Source organism: Primulina tabacum, chromosome 5 (assembly GCF_025594145.1).
Source record: "Primulina tabacum isolate GXHZ01 chromosome 5, ASM2559414v2, whole genome shotgun sequence".
NCBI classification, from domain to species: Eukaryota; Viridiplantae; Streptophyta; class Magnoliopsida; order Lamiales; family Gesneriaceae; genus Primulina; species Primulina tabacum.
Window position 1 is genome coordinate 8,816,816 of NC_134554.1, and position 27,736 is coordinate 8,844,551.

General features: G+C 34.5%; 4 protein-coding genes and 1 long non-coding RNA gene across 5 annotated transcripts; 2 read left to right on the forward strand and 3 right to left on the reverse strand.

The window, feature by feature from the left end:
* The first annotated feature begins 206 nt into the window (after positions 1–206).
* Positions 207–1,359, forward strand: LOC142544701 (homeobox-leucine zipper protein HOX18-like). The gene is made up of 3 exons (XM_075651739.1): positions 207–600; positions 747–826; positions 947–1,359. The coding sequence occupies exons 1-3, from the start codon at positions 241–243 to the stop codon at positions 1,281–1,283; spliced, it is 777 nt and encodes a 258-aa protein (XP_075507854.1). The 5' UTR covers positions 207–240; the 3' UTR covers positions 1,284–1,359.
* A 4,009-nt stretch (positions 1,360–5,368) lies between these two features.
* Positions 5,369–6,251, forward strand: LOC142544090 (dirigent protein 22-like). Its single transcript, XM_075651175.1, has 2 exons — positions 5,369–5,746; positions 5,959–6,251. The coding sequence occupies exons 1-2, from the start codon at positions 5,503–5,505 to the stop codon at positions 6,249–6,251; spliced, it is 537 nt and encodes a 178-aa protein (XP_075507290.1). The 5' UTR covers positions 5,369–5,502.
* Positions 6,252–8,042: 1,791 nt separating this feature from the next.
* Positions 8,043–9,807, reverse strand: LOC142546226 (uncharacterized). The gene is made up of 2 exons (XR_012820435.1): positions 9,675–9,807; positions 8,043–9,510 (listed from the first exon to the last, which is right to left on the reverse strand). It is a non-coding gene; the product is annotated as an uncharacterized LOC142546226 (long non-coding RNA).
* Positions 9,808–10,943: 1,136 nt separating this feature from the next.
* LOC142546225 (LOB domain-containing protein 20-like) lies at positions 10,944–12,485 on the reverse strand. The gene is made up of 2 exons (XM_075653826.1): positions 12,093–12,485; positions 10,944–11,459 (listed from the first exon to the last, which is right to left on the reverse strand). The coding sequence occupies exons 1-2, from the start codon at positions 12,477–12,479 to the stop codon at positions 11,112–11,114; spliced, it is 735 nt and encodes a 244-aa protein (XP_075509941.1). The 5' UTR covers positions 12,480–12,485; the 3' UTR covers positions 10,944–11,111.
* A 1,146-nt stretch (positions 12,486–13,631) lies between these two features.
* LOC142546223 (putative polyribonucleotide nucleotidyltransferase 1, chloroplastic) lies at positions 13,632–26,906 on the reverse strand. Its single transcript, XM_075653824.1, has 25 exons — positions 26,476–26,906; positions 26,015–26,083; positions 25,635–25,741; positions 25,500–25,542; positions 24,180–24,263; positions 23,299–23,363; positions 23,032–23,188; positions 22,325–22,381; positions 21,939–22,052; positions 20,844–21,107; positions 20,598–20,672; positions 19,368–19,481; positions 18,762–18,854; positions 17,763–17,941; positions 16,779–16,962; positions 16,534–16,581; positions 16,279–16,351; positions 15,929–16,002; positions 15,741–15,848; positions 15,552–15,646; positions 15,172–15,235; positions 14,978–15,031; positions 14,860–14,901; positions 14,285–14,748; positions 13,632–14,129 (listed from the first exon to the last, which is right to left on the reverse strand). Exons 1-24 carry the CDS (start codon positions 26,818–26,820, stop codon positions 14,353–14,355), a joined length of 2,904 nt encoding a protein of 967 aa, XP_075509939.1. The 5' UTR covers positions 26,821–26,906; the 3' UTR covers positions 13,632–14,129; positions 14,285–14,352.
* Between the last annotated feature and the right edge of the window lie 830 nt (positions 26,907–27,736).

Consider the following 27,736-nt stretch of genomic DNA (forward strand, 5'->3'; position numbering starts at 1 on the left):
GATTTCATTAAGTGAATAATTAAGTTTGTTTGGTTTCCTCCAATGAGTCATAACCCTAACGCATGCCATTATTATTGCCCTCTTTTCTTTGACATTAATAATTACTCTGTATAATAAATACATAATTAAAATGTATTTCACTAATTAAATCTTAATAAAACCATATAAATTAATCTTCGAGCTACATCTTCCTAATCTCATCTCATTGACATCCCCTAACCAATTTTCTCCTTTTCATCCATGGATGAAAAGGACGAAGCTTCCAGCATCAAACTCGGGCTTGACTTGGGATTAGGCTTAGCCGCGTATGAGCCGAAAAGGGATAGCTTGAAGACAAATAGGAGGGTGCCTTTTCTTGATCTTTCGATCCCACTTCACCAAAATAGACAAGATACCGACGAGTATTCGATCTCGAGCCCGAAATTCAAGCAAGTGGATGAAAAATCACAAGGAAGAAAGAAAAGGATTTTCAACGGTAGCAAGGCGGATGATTGTGAGAGAAATTATTCCAAGAATTGTAGCAGAAAGAAGCTGAGGCTCGAAAAAGATCAGATCACTTTGCTAGAAGAGAGTTTTGAACAGCACTCTTCTCTTTCAATGGTAAATATACACGCATAAAAATATATTTCACATCCCGTTTTTTATATATTTTTTTAAGAATTGGATAAAAATCACAGAATTTAATCCAATTTTTTTAATTAAAAAAACCATACTAGATTAAAAAATAATTTTTGGTGGGCATGCAGGCTCAGAAACAGCTACTTGCAGAAAGATTGAAGCTCGAACCTAGACAGGTTGAAGTTTGGTTTCAGAATCGAAGAGCAAGGTTGTTAAAATTTCTCCCCTTTCTAGCAATCAATACAAATATTTCCTCCATTTTTTTAAAATTGGATTCGCATAAAAATAATTATATTATTTATTCCATTATTTCGATCTTTTAATGCAGGACAAAAATGAAGCAAACTGAGATAGACCGCGAGTTCTTGAAGAAGAACTGCGAAAGGCTAAGCGATGAGAATCTACAACTAAAGAGACAACTGTTGGAGCTCCGATCAGGAGTTAAAACAGAGAATCCACCACCGCCACCCCCGGCAGCGGCTCCGCCGCTGCGGCAGTTTTTCAACCCAATGCCAAAGGCCGTGGCGGCAGTGCATAAAGCGTGCCTCTCATGTGAGAAAACCTGGAACAATAGGGGCGGCGCAAAGCAGGAAACGTCGACAGCAGCCGTTATGGAAGTGGGCCATGAAGTTAAACTAATCAGCAAAGCCGGCTTCGAAAGCTAGGGTTTATAGGTGGATAAAGAAAAGCAAATTAAAGATAAAGGAAATATATGTATGTATACGTGTTCATGATCATCGATCAATCTTTCACATCATTTCAAAAAATCGATCTTCAGATTAAAAAAAATATTAATTTATGGGTGATAATTTTTATAATGATATACTTTTAATTTGGGGTAACGTTCCTTATTATACAAATATATATGGTACATTTTCTTTTAAATTAATTTCCATTCTATTACCATTAATCTCTCTCGTTTGATACATTGTTTATCTCTAAAAGTATGTCATTAATTATAAAAAAATTATAAACTAATAATAATAGTAATATAAATAATAATAATATATTAATGAATTCAGGGTGAACAAAATTTCTACTAAAACTTGATTCCGCTAATTTTTAAAACTCGGTATGATTTTATTTTTTTTTAAAAAAAAATCATTTAAATTGGTTTATTTTATTGCGGCCATTTTTATTTAAAAAATTGGTTAAACCAAAATGAGTAAATCGACTTAACTGAATTTTTATAAAATAAAACCGAATCTAATTTTCAAATCAAATCAGTTAGGTTGTTTTTTTTTAATAGAAATATTCTTAACACCCCTAATACTGATATTATTATCATTATAATCATCATCATTATTGAAAAATCTAACATAAAACTGATTTTATTCAAAAATATCGGTTTATTCGAAAACTGTAATATTGTATATTTGTTTTTTTACGATTTTAATATTCTAAATTGAAAAATTTCAGGTTTGCTAATTTAGTTTTAATTTTTGGAAATTTTTCCTAAAATATTATATAAAATGTAGTCTCCCTTCGTCTTTTCGTCATTTTATCTATTGAATCCGATGTGATTGATGGTTTTCCGAAGAAGTAAAAACCATATATACTAATTGGGTTTTGCAATATATGGTTTTTTTTGTTTTGTTTTTGGAAACATTAATTTACAGAATGTGCATGCCAAAGGCTAGCCTAGCTAGTTTGTTCCGTTACAGAAATGGTCACAGACTCCATAAAAGATGACGTTATATTATATAATCAGCTTGCAATATGCAGTGTTGAAAGTAGAAGAAATATTTATCTACCGTTGTTTCAAGCAAAGTAAAATTGCAAAAATAGTTTTTAAGTGGACGTGTTTTAATTTTTAGTTTCGCACATATTAGATATTTTTTTCCTTCTTTTTTTCTTATTTCGTTGGAATGGTAACATTCCAATTATATACATAAGCAACCTCTGGTGTCAGTATTGGGAGTTTTCAAGCGTAGGTATGTAATGTCACAAATATTCCATATCGCATGAGCATTGCAACAAGAACGAGAACTAAAAGTAGTAATAAACCAAACTATTAGATCAATAAGATTAAACTTTGATTATTTGTAAGACCAAAATAAAAAGAAACCAAGTTATAAGAAGATTTTTGCAATTTTCCTAGTTATATATGTTGGAATATGTGTTTATCGAGCCAACTTGTGACTTTGACTTTATTGACTTTTATGTAAAAACAATCTATATTTTAATAATATTTTACGGTTGTATGCAATTGTGGATGTAATTTATCTGTATATACATGAAAACTACATAGATAAAGTGTTTGAATATACAATAGATATCATAAGGTCTGTCTTGCAACGTAAGATCATGAAACTCATTATGAAGCATAACATATAATTTAATCGGGTTCCTAGTTATTCAACTGCCTAAAATAAGAATAAAGTTTGCTTGAGCTTGAAACTAGCATCTTTGATATAAATGTTGTGTTTCTTTAGTAAGAGCACAGAGATGTATGTTCATACATATGAGTGATCATTTGATGATGTAATGAATGGCTCCATCAAAATTTTCAAGTGGTTCGAGTGGAATATTATACGGTTTTGATTATACACCATTAGTCCTTAGACCCGGGACAATGTAGAGACTCTTCGTATCAGCATGCACTTTGATCTGTTTACCGACTCCATTGAGGATGATGAGATGGCAAGGTTGTGTGTAGTTTCGAAATACCTACGAGCTAATGCATTGTAGTCGGACATTCACTGCTCGCCTATGGGTGAAGACATCTTATGTGATCTGATGAGTTAACAGTACAAGAAATCTCTTGTCAGAGCAAGATGTGTATTTTAGGGAAAAATGTTTTCATAGTTGCACATATGATATCATGTTATTGCTCAAAGATATATCACATCATTATTGAATTCATTTGTAACTCTCGATATATCAATGATTGCATATTTGATCGGGATATATGAGTTGAAGAAACTGTAATGTACGCTAACCATAACTTAAGGTTCTTGGAAGCACTATCAATGATACATAGAGCATCATTAGGCGATGCTACTAGACACTCTTACATTGATCTGATGTGTACAATTAGACTTGAGTTTTGACGTTATTGATTAAGGATTAATGAAAAGAATGATGCTACTTAGGGTAAACCCAAATAGGAACAAAATTGTTCTGAATCACATGAAGTTTTGAACTCACGACTATTTATATCTCTCAACTATTGATGGTCATACAAGTATTAGTTTGTGTGTTACCGTTGATACAATCAAATTCAAGGAGTTGAATTTGACAACTGTAGTTTGATGGAGATCAAACAGTTTGCTTATAAAGAATTTTATAAGTTGTTTCCATGTAATGGAATATGTGAGAGTTAACTTAACAACTAATTAAGTGAGGAGAGTGAAACTGTCTGTTTTAGTGAAGGAATTCACAAAACTGACAGCTGTCAAAAACTGATATATGAAAATTTGTCTTTTGAAATTTTCAATTTTCATTATGTGAACGAGATTTGTACTATTGATATATCAGCATTGTCTGATCGTCGACCGGGTTATAATGAGTTCACAAATTTTTTTTTATATAAATTTAGAATATACTAATTAAACAATAATATTAGTAATTGTGACTACTAAGTGCATAATTCTCATTAAACTTTCTAGAAGAGTCTATAATATATAGAAGAGTCTATATATATATATAGTGTGTGTGTGTGTGTGTGTGTGTGTATTATCAAAAGTTGGTTATAACTTAATTATACATGATATTTTCAAGAACAATTTTGATTGGTTTTCGGCCATGAATTGTTTCAACAAGCAAGTCTCGGCCGCCATCCACAACCACGTGTCGCTACTGTCCCGACATCGTCGCTAGAATTTTGATGATCAGCTCTCGACGTAATTTCGTTTAGAATCTTCTGGAATCTAAACTCAAGCCACAAATTGATTTGCTAGACGCATATTCTAACAATTCATAAATATTCAATTATTTATAAATTTATAAGTAATTTATTCGGTAATATTATCTTCAATACTCTTTAGTCCCTAACATATTAATACTTTCCACGGGAATGTAGATGTAGTGACACATGAAAGATACTAAAATTTAAAAAAACAAAAAACAAAAACAAGAACAAAAAGACGAAAATTGAAATTTGACAACATCAAGAACAATGAAAAATAAAAATATTTAAGAAACAAATTGGATCAATGTTCCCCATTTCACTTTCTTATCTAGTGTACAAGGCTTTAAACAATTCACAAAATGGAAACTAAACTCACACGGTTGCAATTCGTAAACCATGTATATGTAAAATAAAGTTTTTAACATTAATAAAAAGAATGAGGACAAAATGTTTGAACTCAAGCGGAATCATCTCTTTAGTTTCAATTTCTATATTTTTTTAAAAAAAAATTGATAAAATGATTTGTTATAATTGAATATCGAATTTAAAAATTAATAAGAAGACTTGGAACTTTGGTGTCAAATTAACTATAAGTCATGGGCCGCTTCTTCTGATGTACCCAATTAACTCAAGTGAAACATTATATATTTTAGTTTTATATATAATTATTTATGAAAATTTATTTAATCAAATGCTCAAAGTCAATAACTCATCAAATTTCATGTGGCCAATATCAGCTACTATGATGTTAGGTGGCTTTGAGGACAAGATTTGGAACTTTCAGTTGCACAAAATGTATATAAACCAACAAGAAAAGAATAATAATTAGTACTTATTAAATGTGGTATGATATATCCTATGCCATATATTTCTTGCTTATTCAACTTCACCTCCACCAACTTACAAAAATGGGAATCTTAAGCAACAAATTTAATTTCCACCTATAAATACTCACAAATCCTTCACATACAAATCAAAATCACAAAAATCCCATCTCAAAATCCTCACTTCCCCCCTTCCGAGTTTCCGAAATGGCATTTAAGTACCTCAAGTTGTCGATATTCTTATTTCTAGAACTCTTCTTTGGAAATTCCTTGGCTGAACTCCCCCAACTTAAAGAGACAGAGATGACACTATACTTCCAAGACTACTCGGGTGGGCCTAATGCAACAGTGATCGAGATTATGGGCCCAGTTAATGATGGGCTTCTTAGGTTCACAAAGTTTGGGGCCATTTTCTGCACTGATGATCCAATTACAGATGGATTCGATCAAGGTTTAGGTTCAAATATATACGTGTGTGTGTGTGTGTCAGCATTTCTTTTAAAGTTCGAATTTTAATAATTAAAAAGTTACATATAACATATAAGTGAGATCATATGTGAGATTTGCTACACCAAAAGTTTTAAAATACTTCCTTTATATTATATTTTTTTTACCATTTTATAATTTGTCGCTACTAATTTTCAAATTACCTTTCATCCACAGAATCGACCGAAATTGCGAGAGCCCAAGGTTTGTATGTAACCTCCGCATTGGATGGGTCAAATACTCATGTTTTGATATCAATTGTGTTCAGCGACAAAGAGTTCAAAGGTAGTACCTTGGAGATACAAGGTACGAGTGCTCAGTTCGAAAGGGTGAGAGAGGTGGCGGTGGTCGGAGGTACCGGAATATTCCGTTTCGCGAGGGGATATGCCACCTTCGAGACAATTCATTATGATCCCACATTGCATCATGCAGTTATTCGATGCAACATCACCTTTCTACATTATTATTGATGATTCGGTCTATGTTCAATCTGGTGTTAACATACAAAATGAGATACATGAGAGTTCAATGAAATATGTTTAGTACTATCCGGAGAATGCTTTGTTCCGTTATATCACAGATGCAATAATCCATTATTGTCTATTGAGATAAGGCACTTTTTTCCTTGAATTTCACATCTGGAGTCTAATAACAATAATTAGAATAATAATGGAAATGGCAGCAATTTACTTGCACCGTCCAAGTTCCAGTTTACAATTTATTTTCTTTAAATCAACTATATCATTACTGAGAAATAAGTTTTGCTTGCTCAATATGTATGAACCAATCATATGGAAACTATTTTTAAAGATGTATTTATATTCCTCATGGTTCAAGCTCGATTGTTCATGCAGTTCGTGGCTTCGTGTAATATACAGTAGAAAGATGTTCGCATCGACTAGTTAAATGAAACGAAAATGGACATAACTCGGTATCTGCAGGCTTGATTGGACTACAGAAAATTCCATAAGCAACAGATTACTGAAAGTTCCATAAAAGCACGAGTCGTCATCCTCTAAGTCGCAAGAAATACTGAGAGTTTCACATTTTTCTGCTTGTTTCTTTCCCCCTTCTAGTTTCTTGTTTTTCCCCTGTTTCCTCTTCATATTTTTTTTTATTCAAAACCACAGTGAACCCCTCTTCATCCTTCTTAGTGACCGTATCCGATTCACCTAGCTCAGGGAAAGCACTCTCAAGAACTTCCTTACCCTTATCTAATCGTTTTGGATCCTGCACAGTTAACTGCATCTGATGCTCTTTCATATCATGAACATCTGTTACTATGGGCTCTGGTGGAGCACACGGGGCCTTGTTGACAGTTTCAGGCAAGTGATCATTCTTCCGAGTGGCTGATCTCCATGGTGCATGTCTTGAACTTGTGGCCATCCTAGACCTTCCACGAGATTTACCCTGTTTCCATACAACACTCTCGGAACGACTGCAGTTCATGGTTGGGTGCCCATGGTTATAGCCAGCAACCTGAGCATCATCTTCGACCCCTTTGCAGTCTGTACTCTCATGTCCAGCCCCATTACATTTTTACAGAATTGAAAATCTTGCTCACAGACAAAGCTGATATTAAGCATTCCAATCGGAAGTTCGATATCCAAAGAGTAAACTCGGAGAGTAGCGGTATTCATTTCAATGAGCACCCTTGCAAATTTCACTCGCTTACGCCCCCATACGCCAATAAATCCATGTGGATTGGTACCCCGATCTCCGAGGTGATGTTACTTAGTGTTAAGAATGGAACTTGGACCTAACTCAACCCCAAAAGCCAGCTCAAAGGGGGAGGATTGTGCAAGACCATTTATACAACTCCTAGGTATTTTTTTCAACCGATGTGGGACAAGCAACACACCCCATCACGCACATGAATGAACAACATCTGGAGCGTGAAGTTTACAAATGACTCAATTATGGACAGAACGGGTGACCCAACTATGGATAGTCTAACACGTAACGGTGGAACCTGAGATTTGATACCATGTTAAGATTGGACCTTGGACCTAAGTCAACCCCAAAAGCTAGCTCAATGGGAGAGGATTGTCCAAGACCATTTATACAACTCCTAGGTATTTTATCCAATCGATGTGAGACAACTAACACTCAGTATAAGATGGTTCAAACAATCTGGAGGAAGACCATGCACTTGAACCCAATTATATTTATTAATTAGAAGCAAATAATTACATATAGCGGACAAGTTATCCAACCAGAAACAAAGAGTAAAGATAAAAACCCTGCTCAAATCAACAACATATATAACGTCAATCCCTCAATAAATCTGAAATCGAGAAGTTCTTAAACTCTACATGCTTTCCAATCTAGCTAGATGTCTGAATCTTAATCTTATCTCCAACCGACTATTTTAAACTGTCAAAAATCTGTTTATTCCGCTCCAACCATACTGACCAGCAAATACAATGAACTATTAATGTCAAAAAAATTATACCCCTCCAAGTTCGCATCGCTTTGTAGCAAATAGCTTCTGCGAAGACCTTGGAGCTACCCAAACCAAACCAAACTCATCTCTTCCAAAGCTCTGAACTAATGACAACCAGAGAAAGAAAATGAATAAGCAGATGATCCTGATTCTCCACCTCTTTCTGATACAGCACGAACCAATTCGGACACAGAGCACGCGAAAGCCAACTATTTCGCATCATCTGACAAGTTGACAGCTTACCCAGCTCCACTAGAAGACTTGAACTTTTGGTGGGATCGGAACTTCCAAATGACATACAAGAGATAAAATAAAGAAAAACCAATAATAAAAAAAGACTTATAGAAATATTTGACTAATACTCCTGAAGGATCCCCATCTCAAATCCCGATCCCTCCGCACATGCAAGACCCAAGGTGCAGAAGAAGAAGAGGAATAACCCTCCAACTGGATAAAATGATAAATGGACTTATTATGAATCGATGATAACTGAGATAAAATAGGATAAATATCCTTTAAAAAAAAGTCTCCCACCATCTATCCTCCAAAACCTGACCTTATTGCCCCTTCTAGTCATTGCCCTCATAACCTAATCGTTTCGTTTAAATCAAAATAACTAAGTCAAATCAAAATAAAAACCCAATAAAAAATGATTAAACTAACTTACGCCACAAACCTGATCAAGGGGTGTTCTTTTGTGGGTTTTAAGGAATAAGGTATGTCCAAATCCTTCTTAGCTGGCATTGAAATTAAAGCATGCCAACTGCACATTAAAGTATTCATCACATTCCAATGGCAATGCAGCTTAAAAAGAATAAAAATTAAGATAGTATCATGATTATCAAGACATGACATTTTTAATGCAGAAAAAGGGTTCTTCGAAACAAAAATTAAATAATGATTAGTGGTGGCCATATAAATTAAAGAAACTAAAAGGGGCATGTATGACATGTATAAGTCATTTTCACTTCAAGATAGATTTAAAAAATAATAATTATAACAACTGTATTTAATACTCGGTCCGGTTTCAGCCGATCAAACATTCATTGTGATCCTTCAAATTACACGCATACCCTAAAAAAATTAGGTCGTCATATTAAGTGCATTGAAGAACAGAAAGGAGAGACCTTTAGTAATCATATAGCCACCTGGACCCATTTTTCCTCATTGACTGATCTTTAAAAGGTATATGAAATAACCTTGCCAAAAATCTGAAGAGAATTTAAATTTAACAAACTAAAATATTATTCACCTGTCCAAATTACCAATAGGAGTACCACTAGCTATCTTCTCAAGGATTGATTACATACTAACGCGCACTGTCCCATGATAGAATCAAAGGCCCAAATTTAGCCACACGTACATGAGATCCACAGATTTTTTTAAAATCACACTGTGTATATATGCATGTGAATATTGTGCATCCAAACCATAGCATAGAAGCTACCCTTGTCAAGAGTTCTTTTGATGGTCGATTTCCAATTAAAAGGGAATGACCCGCCCTTCAAAGAACACTCAAATAATTGTTCAATGAACATACCACACAGAATGAGAAGCAAATTTTTTAAAAGTAATCAGAAACTTACCCGGTTAAAACTCCTAGACAAATCATTTCCTGTCCCAAGCGGTATAATTCCGGTTGGAGGAACTGGCAGCCGACCCTGTTTGTTAAGCTCTCCAAGACATCCAAGGACCCAACCAACAGTACCATGTCGCGTATGGAGCCGGATGTACTGAGGAAACGTGATCTTCTTCCTAAGCTCATCCTTGGAGATACGCACGCCGGCCAGCGTGCAGCCGCGTATGGAGTCAATGACGGATGACCGAGCGGAGCCGACCTGGCTCGTGCCCGGGGAGTCCATTTCGCCTGTAGAAAACGCCGATTCCGACGATTAGCTACAATGATTGAGCTTCTGGGTCAAGCATATTACACACGTGCTCTACTACGGTTTACCATGTCGTTGGATTTTTCATATTTACCAACAAAATACCAGTAATTCTCTATCAATTTTTTCTAAAAAAAATAATAATAAATTTAAATTTTATGTGCAATTTTTTTTATTATGATACTTTTTTATTACTTGTAGATATGGTAGGTTTGTTGAACTACATACAAAATATAAATTCTTAATTGAAAAACATTCATAATCAAGAATTTAATATATATATATATATATGGACACACACATAATACACTCAAATATATCATAACTTAACAAAAAAAAATGTCAAAAAACTAGTATATTAATACATTATTACTCAGTCAAATTTTTTAGTAATGCTATATTTTCTAAAGCAACTTCTTATTTAATATCTGCACATTTTTTAAAATTTATTAATGATATTCATGTAATATTATTGTTTTTTGGGCAAATTTCTAGCAATTATATAGTACATGTTGCATACACATAATTGGATTAATTAATATCCTCCTAAATAAAAAATTTGGATTTATATTTGAGTCAAACTACTATTCAAAATAATATGAAATTAATTTAAGCCAAATATTAATATATTAATTTTTACAAAGGTATCAATATATATATAAATCTTCCTCCTAATTAAGACTCAAATTTAATAATATAAAAAATTAAAATAAATAATTATACGAAACCAAATTTGTAATTTTTCCTAATAAATATTGTGTGATACCTACCATGTTTATATATAGAGTAAAAAAGATAGTAAATAAAAAAAATTTGTTGAAGGGGATCATTTCAAACTAATAATAGAGTCGTTCAAATGGATTGAGTCATTGATGATTCTTCATACCATTTTCAGAGAAAAATATACAGAACGGAAGCTCAATTAACATTCATCTCCGCCAAGAAAATTGTGACCACCATTCTCACAAACAATATCATTATTCATAATATTTCATGTCTCACTGAAAAATATGGTTGCTGAAAGAAACTTGATCACGGGTTTCCTCATCTTCATCATCTTCCTCTCGTCCATGCCGGTTAGCGCGATTATACAGATGATGAAAACCGGGCTCGAAACAAGTGGAGGTGGCAGTGGTCTCACCGAAGTTGGGGCCGACGAAAGTGTTGCCGAAGTTAATGAGATTGTTTGAAGCTGAAGAGGTGTTGGAATAAGCTGGCTGCTGCAGCATCGCGATGGGGACGTGGTGCTGCGGTGCTGCGGAGTTCTGGAATGCATTCGACGATGCGAGCTTGCTGTTAATCAACTGAGTCTGCACCATTGACAGCTCTGATTGAAGAGATGATACCTGCATGAGTAGATACATTTATTAACGTGACACAAAAAACAAAAAACAAAAAAAACTCAAGCTAGAGTAATTCATTATATGTACGGAAAGATATGAAATTCATCAGATAATCGAAACCCATGATTCAGCATAAGATGATCAGCCAAGATATCAAGGCAATGTTTTGTCTCCGTAGTTCTTCAGAGATATTTTATTAGCATAATATATCTTTACTCAAAATATACTAATTTAATAATTCAGAATAATTTTTTCTCATTTTTTCGTGCATAATTCTACATTTACAACAGCAATTTAATTTCTTTAAAACAAACACTTAGTTTTCGTTTTTTTAAGACAAGAAATGGTAGACAAAGTCCAAATGTATATGTTGATGTATTTTTTGCATCTTCTTCATTTTTTGTCTCGGTAAACTCACATACACATTTAATTCTATACATTCATTTTGTATTTGGAGTAAGAAATTAGTACTGATTATAAGGTTGAATTTGAAAATTTTAAATTAATTGGATTAATAATAATCTGAAAGACTATATATATAAAAATACCAAACAACTGGTGCGTTAGCTCATCATATATTCTGTATAGTTTTGCTGATATAGAATTCCAGAAAATAATCAAATATTTTGTTTAAACCTGTTGCTGCAGAGCCATAATAGTCGACACACAACCGTAAACGGGGTCCGAGAGACGGGCTTGAGCCTCATAAGATATCGTAACCACCGCATCGTGTCGCCGGTTAGCCGGAATATGCAACAAAAGCTTCGACACATTGCTAGCCCCAAACACCTTGTGCACGGCAGCGAACCGAGCCGCACCCTGGTCCGACCCGAAATGTGGAGCAAAAACACAACCACCAACGCACTTCCTCCTCAAGAATTTGCAAGCGCCGCATGGGGCCCCATGCTGCGCCGCCGCTTCCACGGCATCTGTGGCCTCGACTTGGCTTGTGGTGCCTCGTATCTTTTCCGAGCATCTCCGTCGCCTCTCAAGCGCGCAGTCGCTCTGTGGTTCGTGATCCATGCAGAAAGGGTATCTTGCAAAAGCTAAGGAAATTCGTTGGCTTGTATGGTTTTATATATAGGGGTTTAAAACATGAAGAAATGCACGTAACTCGCGTGAAAGGGGTTGGCAAGATTAGTGAAGCTTTTAGAGATAGAAAGAGAGACGAAAAAGGTTACTTTGGTGTGTGAGTTCATGCATGCATGTGCAAAGAGAGTTTATAAAATTTGTTGCTTATTATACATACATACATACATATATATATATATATTATTGATTATATAACTTTTCCATTTTTGTGTTGGAAATAATAATTTTTACTCGTACTTTCATATTTAAAAAAAAATCGCCGGAAGTTAGGTAAATTTCTACCGGAAAATATAAACATAAAGATAGCAATATAAAAAAACTTTAGAAAAAGAAACTAGTTCAAGATCTCCTGTGGAGACTGTACAAGTAAAACATAATAATAGCAAAAAAGAGCATTATTTTCAAAATACAAAATATAACAAATAAATGTTAAAACATAATATTATTATTATTATAGAGATAAAAACATCCAATTAATATAATAAAACATAAAATAGAATTGAAACGCTGTTTGTCGGAGGTTGGGGGTAGAAGATGGCTGTCTCTTGGGAAGGCACAAGATTTGTGGTGGCGCCCGAGGCGTGTGCAATGCAATGGTGGGAAGCAGACGTATTTAGTTGTCAAATCATGCGGGGAGAGCACACATTCCGTTCATAAGATGTACACCAAATTTCAATTGTCGACATTATTTTTGTTATTTGAAACAAATACAATTTTTGTTATGAATGTTTTGTCAATAGACGGTTTGGTTATAATTTTATTAAAATTTAATATTAGTCATATATTTTTAAAATTTTAATATTTTTCCATCGAGAGTTCTGATATGATATTATATACATGAGCACTGCAATGATATCACACGAGAAATACTTAAATTACCAAAAAAATAAAAAAAATACCAGACTAATATTGAAATTTGATAATATAAAATAATAAAATTATAAAAATACAAACATATAAAAACCAATATTATTATTATGGAAACATTATTAATGAATATTAATGGATATAAATCACATGTACTTAAAAACTTGACATTTTAATGTCACATTTAAACTTTGATATGTGTGGGAAAAGAATGGATCAAGTAATTTGAATACCATTGATACATTAGTATCTAACAAAATCCAATTAAACAAAGACGAGATACATGCACCCGACCCTAACTACCTTAGAACTAAAACATGTTGCGAGTTGATCACATTTTTATTCACCCTGGTCTGCTGCTCGTGCATTAAATTCGCGGTGTAAAATATGTATTACAGCTGCTGCTGACTCTCAGCTGCTTTAATAGCAACCACGTGAAAAAAAAGTGTCAGACGAGAAAAACAACCCGTCGAAAATGCAAATATTGTGAGCAAGCAAGAAACAGAGGCCTGGAGCAGCATGCAGATCTTTCATCATAGTAGTACCAACAGTAGAATGATATCGAGAAGCGAGTTTATCCACCTTACCGGGCACTTAGAACTGTTGTTTGTGATGCATAAAAGACATAGCACCTTCGTGGATCTTAAAAAGTGAGACCAAAAGATGAATCCCGTATGGATAGGCAAGCTGGTTAACTTCATCGGAGTAAATTTCCTATCAGACATAATAGCAAAAGTTTCAGACGACTCTTATATAAGCCCAAATGATTAAAAATCTGTATACTAAGAAACGTTAAAAGATAACAAATCATGGGATGCGTAAAAACAAATAAACGGAAGTTGACAGGATAATGCAATGCTGCATCATACCTTTGTTCTCCATCAGAGGAAATTCCATCCATCAATGTTATATAACAAAAATCCTTCTGTTATCATATTTATCCACTTTCGACTTCTCCATTTACTACGGTGGTTTCATTCTTGCTGGAAATACTGATGGCAGGTTTGTCGCTGCTTTTCTTTGGCCTATTTCTGTCAGATTCAAGTTCATCTTTTGCCGAACTCACCAATTCCTTGACAAACTTGTCCTCCATGAGGGTATTGGCCTCTACAGGCTTACTTTTGGAGGACCTCCTGACTTTAATATCAACACTTAATTCATTGGATGGTTCAGCATTTTCAACTTCCACAGCCCTCGTGACACTGTTTTGTTTACCCTTCTCGGTACTTTCTTCACTAAGGTCAACAGTACGTTGCTTTGTGCCCATATTCTGAGTGTTAGAATCTGGAAGTAATGCACGCCGGCTCAACCGAAGTTGGCCTTTTCCATTGATCTGTAAAACATTACCATAGTAATTTGGGGCAGTACCGTGCAAAGGTGATTTAGTTACATTAGTAAAGTTAATAGCAGGTTAGCAACATAAAAACTGTAGCAGAAAATCAACCTCAATGAGCTTTACATCAATAGTATCTCCAACTTTGACAGCCTGTGACTCATACTTAAATATGTTAGCATCGCAATGTTTAAGAATTATTTAAAGTACTTCAGTGCAGAATACTTACATCTTCTGCCTTTGCCAACCAACTTGTGCTCAATTCACTAATGTGACATAGTCCCTAAAGTATAAACATAAATAAAAATGATAACTACGCCATGATAGGCCAGAGGAATGACAAAAGTCCATAAAGTGCTATAAAAATAAATTATTAAATGATATTAGCACGCAGCACAAATGCTTTTTGAAAATTTGGACTACCTCTCGGCCAGGTGAAATCTCCACAAAAACTCCATATGGAGCAATAGATTTGATCTCGCAGTTCCTAAATACGAAATCAAAATCAGATACTCTGCTAGAAATTGGGAGACAGAGATAATGCTTTTCAAACAAAAAACATTTTCGCAGACAAATTCAGTTTCTATGGTAATAGGAAACTCTTAATGCTCGATAACTACAAAATCCGCACAAAATGAATAGTAAAATTCAGTTTATGTCACTATTCAGGAACTATGAACTCCCTCAAAATCCATAGACTCAGTTGATAGCCTCTCAAAATAAGTCAACGTACCCCTATGACCAGGAATTCCTCCCGAAATGAACAATGTACATTGTACAAGGCAGAAAAATAGAATGGAGACCTGTAAATGTCGCCAACAGTTGGAACCATAGTGAGGTTGCTAATAATGGCTTTAGATTTCTCCAAACTCAACGAATCTTTAGAGGATATCTTAACCTGTCAGTGTGACATCCACATATTATGCTTCATTATTGAAAAGATGCTAAGATTAACAATCAACAAGAAGGGGATAAGTTATCTTCTGACTAACAATTCCATTATCTTGAGTCTCTATAGACTCGACTCCAGTCTCCTCAATTATGCTTTTCACTTTTTTCCCACCTGAACCAATGATAAGGTTAACCCTATCTGGTTTCACCTGCATTGGCAGAAAAGTTACTGTAAATCCACATCTCAGTCCTGATAAGATAAACAAGATGGACATCGAGATTGACAAACCTTCATAATATGAATTATAGGAGCATATTTGGAGAGTTTCTTCGAAGGAGGAGGAAAGCATTTTGACATCTCCGCTAAAGAAGAAACCGAAAGGAAAATGAGTGTCAGATTGAAGGTAAAAGATACGACCTAAAAATAACAATACATTTTTCATTCTTGGTGTATCTATTGGTTCCTTAAAAATATAAGCAAAAATTGACTTCTCACTTATTGTCCTAGTTCGGTTCATCCAATTGCTTTCTAAAGTGTTTGTAGCCACTGTTAATTCCAATTTGGTTATCCAAGATTTTCAGGTACATACAGGTCAGATCTTATTTCATGGCAGTTGATAGCATGTTTCAATAATATACCAAGAATTTGCTTTCGACCCTCTCTCGCTTGCAGGAGAGCTTCTTTCATGACTGGTATAGTAATTCCTCCCACCTGCCATTACATATTTATAATGAACCCAGGCTATTCAATAATGAAAACACGGATACAGTAACAATAGTAGGACAAGATAGATCCTGAGTACATGTTAGCAAACTCAATTATATTAGTTGATAATACTATAATAGTCAACTCAAGTTAGAGAAATAAGTAACAAAATGAAAAATTGATTTGACCTTTATGTCCATCTGGAATGCAGTAACCCCGTCTTCGTTTCCAGCAACCTGAAGCGCCAAATTATAATTTACTCAACACATGAGTCTAGCAACTTCAATCAATGCATGAGTGACAACACACAGCAATGAATTCCTCTAGACCAAAGACGCAAAGAAAAACAGAACATATTTGTGTAGAAGAACTAAAAGAGAAATCAAGAATATAATTCATATAAACGATTCCTGGAAATTAGAGTAGCCACGACCTTGAAATCCATATCTCCTGAAGCATCTTCACCCCCTGTTATGTCAGATAGGATAAGTGGAGTACCATCTCCTCCAAACTCTTCAGTGTTCACGACCATACCCATTGCTATTCCAGAAATTGAACTCTTGACTGGAACGCCAGCATCTTGTAGAGCTAAGCACCCCCCACACACAGAGGCCATACTGCCACAAGCAAATACTAGATATAAAAAATAATAATTAACTAATCATTACAGGATAACCTAATAACTTTATACATAGTAGTGGAGGATGCATGCTACGCTTGGGAACAGGGATGGGGCTGAAACTTGGTGTTGGTTCAAGGAATGGGTGGAAGGTGGTGGATGGTCCTAGGTCTGGAGAGCGGATGTCACACTGACTGGGGCAGGTTTAAGGGTATAGATTGGCAGTGGTGAATAGGAATGGGGTTAGAGTTTTTGCGGTAGTGTTGGGTAGTTGTCGCGTGTAGGGACGAGTCATGAAAAGAGGTGGTGGCTGAGCAAAAGTGTAGCGAATGGCTAGTATGGTTTCAATTTGGTATATAAGCAGGAAATTTAGTGGTGTTACCACATGATTTGACAAGTAGAGGAGGACAGAGGGCAAGGATTACTGATAGGTGCAGGGATAGCAGAGAATGGTAGTAAGGGAGCTATTTAGGAGATAAGATAGACATTATTAAAAAAAGGATATGCCTAATCATATTCTTAATTTGTATGATGAATTCGTTCCCAGAATCATTGGGAAAATCCAAACCCATGGGAACGAGGCAAACAATAGGAGATTCCACATTTTTGGAATTAGCATTTCCTTGGAAGTAGCTTTTATGGAATCAAATATACTATCAATAAAGCATGGAATGACTCGAGAACATTACGTCTTTCAGCCTCATTTCTAAATAGCAAGCACCATCTGGTTTTAGGAGAAAAAATTTGAGGCATAAAGAGAAATACACGGTCGCCAAACCAACCAGTGAGATGCGCTACCTTGAAGAGCCATTGCTTTCTGTTATGGTACTCTCAACACGAATAGTGTAAGGGAAGTGATCTTCTGAAGGTAATATAGGCTCCAGAGCTCTCTCCGCAAGCATTCCATGTCCAATCTCTCTTCTAGATGGTGCTCCTTGACGGCCAACTTCTCCAACACATGAGGGAGGAAAAGAGTACTACATGCAAAACGAACACAGACACATAATTTTTCTTGGTTTTACTGACTAAAGCCTTGGATTTTCAAGTCAGAATGACATTACAAAAAACATACAGCCCAACAGGCCAAATAGATGAGTCAACGCCAGTGAATCTAGAAATAACAGTGCCTGTGAATTAATATTCACTTAGGAGTGGAAGAAAATTGGAACATCTTTCTATGTAACATTGCTTTGAATCATAAGAATTGAGACAATTAGTAAAAAAGCGTGGAGATTCTAGATAATTGCCACATTTGCCTGCTATAAAATGTAATATGCTTTGATAGTAAGATTAATTTTGTTTATTTGATGTGTAATTGAAATAAATGAATTAAATGTCAAAGTAAAAACCCTCCACGTTAAAACTGTTTATGCAGCACTTATTCAGTGCACAATTATAAAGGAGTTGCCAAGATCCTCAACATATGTTCAAATCATAATAAATTCATCTTCTTCTACTAGATTTCATGTGATCTTCAGATATGCAAAGAGAGTGACATGGTCAATAAGTAGAAAATTAACAACCATAATTAGGAAACAGCTTATCTTTAAAATTGAGAAAATACACATGGTTCGTGTATTGGAAAAGTTCCACCAAAATGTTATAGCTTCAGTGGAAGCAGTACTAAAAAAACAGAACATGCTGCAAAGAGGAAAGAGCAACTTTCCCTTTAGTTCAGGTTGCTAACTTGTTGAAATCAAGGTCAAATCTGCAAGACTGCAACTACCATGGATTTCTACCAGCAGCTTAATATTACTGCTTCAACCAGAGAGAGACAAATTTGTTATCAAGTTTTACCTGAAGATAAAATCTCTTGAACTCATCTTCATCCACAAGGTTGTCTAGCCTCTGTGCCATTTGTTTATCACCAAGCGTAACCACAGCTAATGACTATAAAACAAGAACGAAAACACATCATAAACTTTCAAAATGAAAGGATGTAACAATTTATTGATAGGCTGGAACACTAATTCAATATTTCATGCATCTAAATTAGCTATCAAGAACTAAGTGGAATCCCATATGTCTCAATTAATTTTAGCATTTCTTGTGATTTATAATGTTTTCACTCGTCCTAATCTTTTTTATTAATTTTATTATTATGTGAAATAAATAAAATTGTAATTAGAGAGTTTGAACTCAGTGATTAACATTTCCTGTGATCTATAATGTTTTTTACTCATCATAATAATTTTTATTAATTTTAATAGTATGCAGTTACTTATTATTTTTAAAAGAAATAAAAAAAACCTATTTTTTCCATGATCAAAACTTTTCAATCTCCAAAAACTAAAATAGCCTGCAGTTTAGTGTTCAATAAAAGGTTGAAGAAAATGAGAAGAATGTAAAAGAGCCATGCAAGTGTCAAATGCGGGTTTCTGCAGCAAACTAATATCACCAAACCTGTGTTTCACCACGAGTAAAAAGAGCACTTCCATGAGCTCTAGGAAGCAATCCGCAACGTGAATTAATAAGCCGTAAATCCTCTGGTTTTCTGCCGTCACTTCTTTTTCCTCCCTACATAAAAGAGAGAGAAAAGATACAAGACTAAAAATCATGGAACAAGAAAAACAACTTATTCATCAGCAAAAAGGCAGCTATAATAATACGCAGGCATCATTTATGTTATGGTAAACCAAAAAACTTATACAAAAATTTGAACACCGAGGTAAACACATCTTCGCTTTTTCTATGCAAAATCAAATCCATTATTTGTCCGTTACCATACAACACTAAATGCTAATAAAAACTATGTCATGATATGATGCTAACATCATTGTGAAATATAAATAAAACCACAAGACTTAAGCAGGGGACAACAATTAAAAACATGATGATATATATTCGGATAAGTGTGAGGATCCATCAAAGTAAAACTGCAAGTTACAATTGAAATATTGAATTTTGTAGAGTCGTCATTATCTGAGAGGCAACACGCACAAGATTTACGTAATTTAAACATAAAGGTCACATGCCCACATCCCATAACAGTGTCTAGGGGCTAAAACTCTATAAATTTCTATCAGGTTAAGATAAAACTGTCACATCTTTATGCATAAGAAAATATATTGAGATAAATATGATATGAAATTTTTCACATAACTAAATTACAAGTAACTCATTCAAAGATATATATATTTATTAACTTTCCCACAGAAGCCAAACATTGATATCATAATTGAAGCGTTGAACTTAAAATGCAATAAAGTCTTGACAAAATCTTGCATGAAATTTTACCTCTTTTAGTTTTTGATACAATTAGTACCTCTTTGTACAAGTAAAACTAAATTAAGTAGATATGATAGGAGCGTTGAACTTAAAATGCAATATTGTCTTGACAAAATCTTGAATTATATTTTACCTCTTTTAATTTTGATATAATTAATACCTCTTTTGACAAAAATCTTGAATGATATTTGAACTCTTTATATTTTGGTATAATTAATACCTCTTTATAAGTAAAAATAAATTGAGATAGATATGATAGGAATTTTCCCTTAGATAAATCACAATCAAATCATTCATAGATACGTTGTAATGTAATAATATTAAATTTGGTTACAAAATATGTTTGATTTCAAACATAAAAAAGCATATAGATTAAGATAATAAACGCTTAAGAGGTAATCTTACCTCCACAATACACCTCCTCAAAAACTTGGATGAAACTTCTTTGAAAACAAGCTTCACATCTACCTCAGAGTAAAGCTAGAAGAGATGAATTGATGCAAACTATGTTAATTGTAACACCACCAGTAGCACTTAAATTTTCAGGAAGAAATATGGAATTTAAACAGATGTTTTGCTTTATCAAGATGCAAATGAGCAATCATCCGTAAAAAGAAAAACATGAAGGTTGCCTCCAAGGTCAACAATTACCAATGGGGTGGGTTTTTTTGAGACTGGCTTTATATGAACATCACCTTCATCAACTTCACCGTCCACTACAAACTCTTCATCCTCTTCTTCGTCATCAAGCAAGTCCTGGACCACTTCACTAGTAACAACAGCTTCTGTTTTACTAACAAATCCCTTTTCTGTAAATATGCTCAACACCTTTTCTTCCAAAGATGATAACGCCTTCTTTCTAGGGATTTTGCTCTTAATTTGAAGAGCTTGAACTAATTCATCACCTGCAATTTCCTGAATATATCAAAAATCACTGTCATTACTTAAGAGAATGGTGATAATATAATAACTATTATAAATAGATTTAATCACTTAATATCCAGAGGTTCAAAATAGTTCTATACAATGTTTTGCAAATTGACACTACGAAGGAAACACCATGTTTAGAAAGCCAGTATTATTCAACCCTACACATTGTTTATCTACCAAACATCCATGAGACATGAACTCAGCAAATATAGTTTGAAACATGCTTACAACAAATGTGTAGACGTATCAAAACAAGTTATGCCTTACTGACTCAAATAATAAGCTCTGCTCTTCCACTCAACAAATACTGGATTTTCCTCACTAAACTCTCAAACAAAGAAAACAAACTGTGTTGCAACTATCAATGTCTTAGTTGTTCTGCACTGTTCCTTGAAGTGTTCTCACAACTCACTGATTTTTTTATTATGGCACAAGTATACTCGCATTAAGATATATGGAGGAAAGTCTCATCAGTAGCTCTGTACCTATATGTCCCAGTTTTGGATATGCAGACATCTCAAACCAAAAGGAATAAAAAAATAAAAAAAATACCAATATTAAGAAATAATATGTTGAAATATAAGGACAGCCACACAATAGTTAAAATGACTTGATAATTTCTGTCAATGGCATATCCTAATTCCCACACACTGCAGTTACAAGGACACAATAATACAAGATAAAAACATTGCGATGGGACAAATAAAAAAGTGATACTGATAACACTTGGCTAAATTTTTTTTAAGATAACGGAGTTAGAATTTATAATGTGAAAAATCTATGATAAATAACGTCACAAGAGAAGATTAAGCATACTTCGACATGCTCATACAGCTCAGGAGGGGGTAATTTGATTGCGTCAAGCATTTTTGGTTTCCCGCACATCTTCACCAATGTTTCCACCTCTTTGCAAATAGTCCGCACTGCATTCTGACATTGCAGGTAGTAAAAACTTCTAGTCACTCACGTAAAGCTTAATGAGACTTGTGATTATTCTAAAAGTTGAAGTGGATTAGATGACATCAAAAGTAGCAAGGTATGGTGAAAATACATTTTTTGACCAGCGGTGGACCAGAAATTGTCAAGAAACACAAATACTCCTTCACACAGACATTCGAAATTTATTCGTGTGCTATTCCACAATTGAAGTGCAAAGAATAAAAGCGTGGAATATAAAGATAAGAAGCACAAAATCAAGGAACCTGTCCAAGTTCTACAGCTTGCAATAACTTCTCTTCTGGAAGGAAGTCGCAATAACCCTATGATGACCCATTAATAAAACAAAAAGTGGTTAGAACATAACATCTCGGGAACACGGTACTTGAAATAACTTTATTATACCAAATATATGTGTTTCTTTTATGCAGGGAGAAACCTGTTTAATCAAACTATTGAGGTATGCTTTTTACTTGAATTTATTGTCAGTCTGCTACTGTTTGGCAACAGGATGCAGTGAATATGTATCAACTACCATACTTTGATGCCGGTAGTGTTCAGTAAATAACCAAGAATCTTTGTTAACAAAATAGAGAGTATTTTTGGATCATTAATTTAGTAAATTAACTTTTTAGTGCTATATTTAAGACGGGAGACCTTGGGCAACCCAAGTTATGAAGCTCACGTGCATCGGTAACTGTTCCCTAGGTATCGGGTGAGGGAACATAGTACAGACAACACCATATGATTTCAGAACTCCGACAGACAACACCATATGATTTCAGAACTCCGACATATATGTTCCAATCGAACGAAAGGCAAACAAAATTTTACAAGCAAGCACAAGATTAATTAAACTTTTTGACCATATGTTTTGGATTTTTCCATAGAAACGTCAAACTATGTTTTACCAATCAATTCCTGGATTTCTAGATATACTTTAAGCACAGATGGTCAAAATAAAAAAAATAACCTCTATCATAAATATTGCACTATCTGTCCCTGCTAGCATCAAGTCCAGCTTAGAGTTTTCTATCTCCTTGGTAGTTGGATTCACAACAAACTTGTCGTCAATAAGACCAATTCGTACCCCAGCAATAGCTTTAGAATTTGGCACCTCTGAAAGAGCTCTGTCGTATTGGATTTTTTTTAACATAAAAAATTAAAATCATAAATTAGATCAAATTGATTAACCTGATATAGTCAACTAGTAAAAAAGAAGCAAAATAAATGGTTATACACTGCAATTCCAGCTGCTGTTATTGCCAAAGAATCTGGGGGGTGTAAACCATCATAACTTAATACCTGTCCCAGGGGATGATGAAAATTCAGAATGCATGAAACAATATTGTTGGTGCTGCACAATCATGAGCTAATTAGGCATGGGTAGTTATTCCAACTAAAATTGACTCTAAGAACCTCACTTCAAAATCATGTGTCACAACCACAAATTAAGAACTCAGTTGCACAAATTAAGAACTCAAATTACCTGCAAATGGAATAGAAATATTTCCCCGATTTACACAATATCCATAGCGAACTGTTAGTATTTCCCTAGCCTAAGCTAGTCATTACACTCAAAATGAAAATTAACATAATCCACAACCTACTCTCCCCATTCACGTTTATATTCTCCCCCGTTCTAGTTACTTCTAATGTTTTATAACTCATGGGCTTGTTTTATCCTAGGCCCATTATAGATAGGTACGTATCATCATGTGACATGGCTGACTCATATCACTCGTATTTAATCTAAAAAATCAATCAATTTCAGTAGGCTCAAACCGGTTGAGCACAGATTTTCTAATTATTATCTGAAGATATTAACAGCTGACACCTGCAACTCAGTCTAAACAATAAATCAATTTTCAAGATTTACTAGTCATCTCATACAAAATCACAACAATTTATCAATCCTTTCACGTCCTAATATCTCATCCTTGATTTCCATCTTTGAAAGTCTTTAAACGGTAAACTAAATTTAGGATTTCCATAATATTAATTCTATTAGAACAGGTAATTGAGAGAATGTCATTTTAAAGAAACATAGAAATGTACGGGAAAACAGTAGAGATGGTTATTTTCACTGATTCACTCGCTAGATCACAAGAAAATAAGTACCCAAGATAATATCTGTGTTTCATGATAAAATCCCTTGAGCATCGTTGGGCGAAGAGGTCTATCTATGAGTCGGCAAATGAGAACCTGCAAGAAGAAACTACTTGATTCAAATGTCAGGTCAGTATAGACAATTTGGTAGAGAGGGAGACAAATACTTTCAAATGTTAATAAATACAGGAACACATTTACAGGCAATATTCACAACTGCAAAGTATCACATAACCGACTTTAAGCCCCGTTAAAAAATATTAAAAGAGTGATGTTGATTATGAAATGTTAAGTATTTGTTTATTCCAGCGGCATCAAAAGTTGAGCAACTATCTTCCCAATACATTAATTTACTTGAAAATAGACAAAGCAAGAAGTTATACAATCACCTCCCATTATTTTAGAAAGCAGTGTACAAGGGACTGAATTTTTTATGCAAGAAACATAATCAGAAGTAGAACAAAGTCAATGAACAGAAAGCCAATTGGGAGACAATCGGTCAACCAAAAGAAATTAATGATCGGAGACACTAGCAGTCAAGAAAAGTTCAAAACTGGAAGTGTCGAGAAATCGGGTGTTGGATCCTCAGCAATTTAAATGTAAGAGTCCAATTGACCAAATCAGGAAGAGTATTCCAGAGCTCGATTTGAAATCCTAGGGTCGGAGCTCAACTAATGGTGTAGCAGTCAGTAAGTAACCCCGTTGGAAGCTCAAACTAAACTCAATGAACAACTTAACGCGTGTAGCAGACAAAAGTTGGCAATCCGGATATGAACTGCTTCACAATGTAGTCTAAGACAACCTCAGTCGGAAGGCTGTCTGAAAGGAACAGGCAACCCGAACCCGAAGGTAATCTGAAGCTGAACAGACCTTCCAGATTAAGAAGGCAGACCTAGGTGCCAAGTCATAAGAGGGCAGCTTAAATATAGATGACTAACGAGGACCAAAGTGGTGATGGATCAACTCTTTCTTTCTTGCATTAGGTTACTCTCTTTCTTGAATTAGGTTATTTTTATCAAAAACCAAAAAAAAAAAAAAAATTGGCTTTTAGTTTTATGTTTTATCCCTAACATTTGAGCTTTGAAGTCCTCAAGAGTAATCATAATAGGTTTCAAAATAGAATTGGCTTTTAGTTTTATGTTGTACCCCTTTATGGTTGGTTCTTTGTCTGTGTTCTCATTCTTCCTAAACTAAGTCAACATATTTCGTGACAACATTGATTTGACTGAGCTGACAGAATCCTGTACAGTCGTAAAATCTAAACAATGAAATTGTCCATGCCATAGTATCACAACAATAAAATTCCTTAGCAGGTTAAGAAAGTGGAAATACCTCACGATCCTTGGTCTTTCCCTCTCGTTTAAAAAATCCTCCACTGCACAGAGGCAGGTTTACAAAAACTTTATCCTCCATCACAGACTATCCATGGATTTAAAGATTAGAAGGAACAAAAAACGTGCATATTACCTGGTTCGACCAGCTGCCGAAAATTTTTCTTGATAATTTACCCAAAGAGGAAAAAAATCAGAAGGCTCACTAGGATCCTCAGCCACACAAACAGTTGTGTAGATGATCTACAAAAAAATTAAAAAGGTATTTTAAACAACATGCAGCTAATACATTAATACATCTATCAACAGATAGGTTCAGCACCAACTTCACACTACCAAAGTTCTTATTTTACTCATATTAAATTCGCCAAACTGAGAGGCGCATGCATTCGCATTTGAATGGACATTCTTTCATATTAACCAACAACATATATCACGTTTCTGGTCCAGGGGAATTCAAATAAATAATTCAGTAGAACTTAATTGGGATACACATATATTAAGTTCAAAACATACGGTTTCTCCATCTGTAACCGTAACAGCTCCACTAGCTTGTCTCCCCATGTGACCTGTCTCAACAAATATCTGCAGAAAATGCAGAACAGCTTGAGGTGAAAATTCAACGGAAAAATTTATCAAACATCCGAATAACACAGCTAAAAAAATACGCTTGGGGACTAGTTAAGCAACACAAAATAGACCACCAATTATTTGTGATCCATTTTAAACGCCATAGCTATCATGCTTCGTAAACAACCAAAATTATTCTGCCTGAAATCATATCATAATAAGGAAAATGTTAGAAACAAAAAAGTCCCAAAACCCCGCATCCTTTGAACAAATCATATTCAAGAAACAAAATTTAACTTTTGTTATTTACGGTAGTTGTCTCCAGCCCATTAGAGGCCAACTTTCAATATGAAATAACACACAAAAATACCCCCCAAAAAAAACAGAAATTAATTCAAAAGCCTAACATGACGATCGCCGACTGGGATTTTGATGGAATAAGGAGCGGAGGGTTGTAGCGGTAACGGAGCCTCCTCAATGCGAGCATTATCTTCCGCCGTTAAAGAAGCTTCAATCCTTAATCGAGTAAACAATGTACTCGTCCACTTCCTGCCTCCGTTTCTTGATTTTCTCGTTCTGCAAATTCGAGATACGGAATTCGGCAACAAAATGGAAGCAAAATGACGATTAACCGAGGAATTAAAGCAATTCAAAGTAGAAAATTGAGAAAATAATGCAGCTTTCTTGGAAGTTGACACTTTGGAATGAAACGGTGGGGCGTGGAAGGTTGAATTGGGGCGTGCCGCAAGCATTTCTTCGCCTTCCCCGCAGTTCACCGTCACTGTGTGTGAAGTGTGTGTAGCATTTGCAGGCTTATCCACTGAGGAAAATGGAAGGAGATGGAGGGTGGAATCGTTTCGATGTCGCTCTGTAATGGGCCGATTAATCCTTTTTGGGCTTTACAGCCCATATCTGGACTGCATGAGAAAGAGGAAATCCATTTTGGCATTCAATCTAGCTTATTTTACATCAGCTTCTTTTTTCTGTTTATATATTATAAAAATAAATTAAAATTCTAATTATTTCTTATTATTATTTTCTTCCTTCTTTTTTTGGCTAAATATATAATTCTTTAGAGGTTATAAATCATGTATAAATTAAAATTTTCTTTTAAGGTTTTATGTTAAATTATTTTCTAGGGGTTTTAATAAAACTCAACATTGCAGTCATCCTAGTAATTCAAATTCAAAGCCTCGTAATAATATTGATAATTAATATTTACACTTCAGAAAATGTTAAATATGTTTCATCTTCTTTACCCATTTTAATGGACAATATTTTGCCTTTTATAAAAAAATACAAATTTTAATAACAATACTTGTCAATAACATGTAGCGGTATTTGTTAGGTACAATAATTGTCCATATCTGATAGAGCAATCGAAATGGATTGTTTGAGTTGTTGTATGATTAAAAAGATTTGATTTATATCGTTATCATCGGCTATATCATTTGGAACGTATATAACACTCTTTCGAGATTTTATCTAACATCATCATTAAAACCGACAACCTTTTAACTATAATATCCATAATATGGACTCCTGGCTTTCGACACATAGCATTGATTTACTATACATGATGTATAGAAACAAAACACAATCCGTTAAGACTCTATGAGGCACAACACACAATCCCAACTAGCTAGCTAGAACCATCGTTAAATCCAA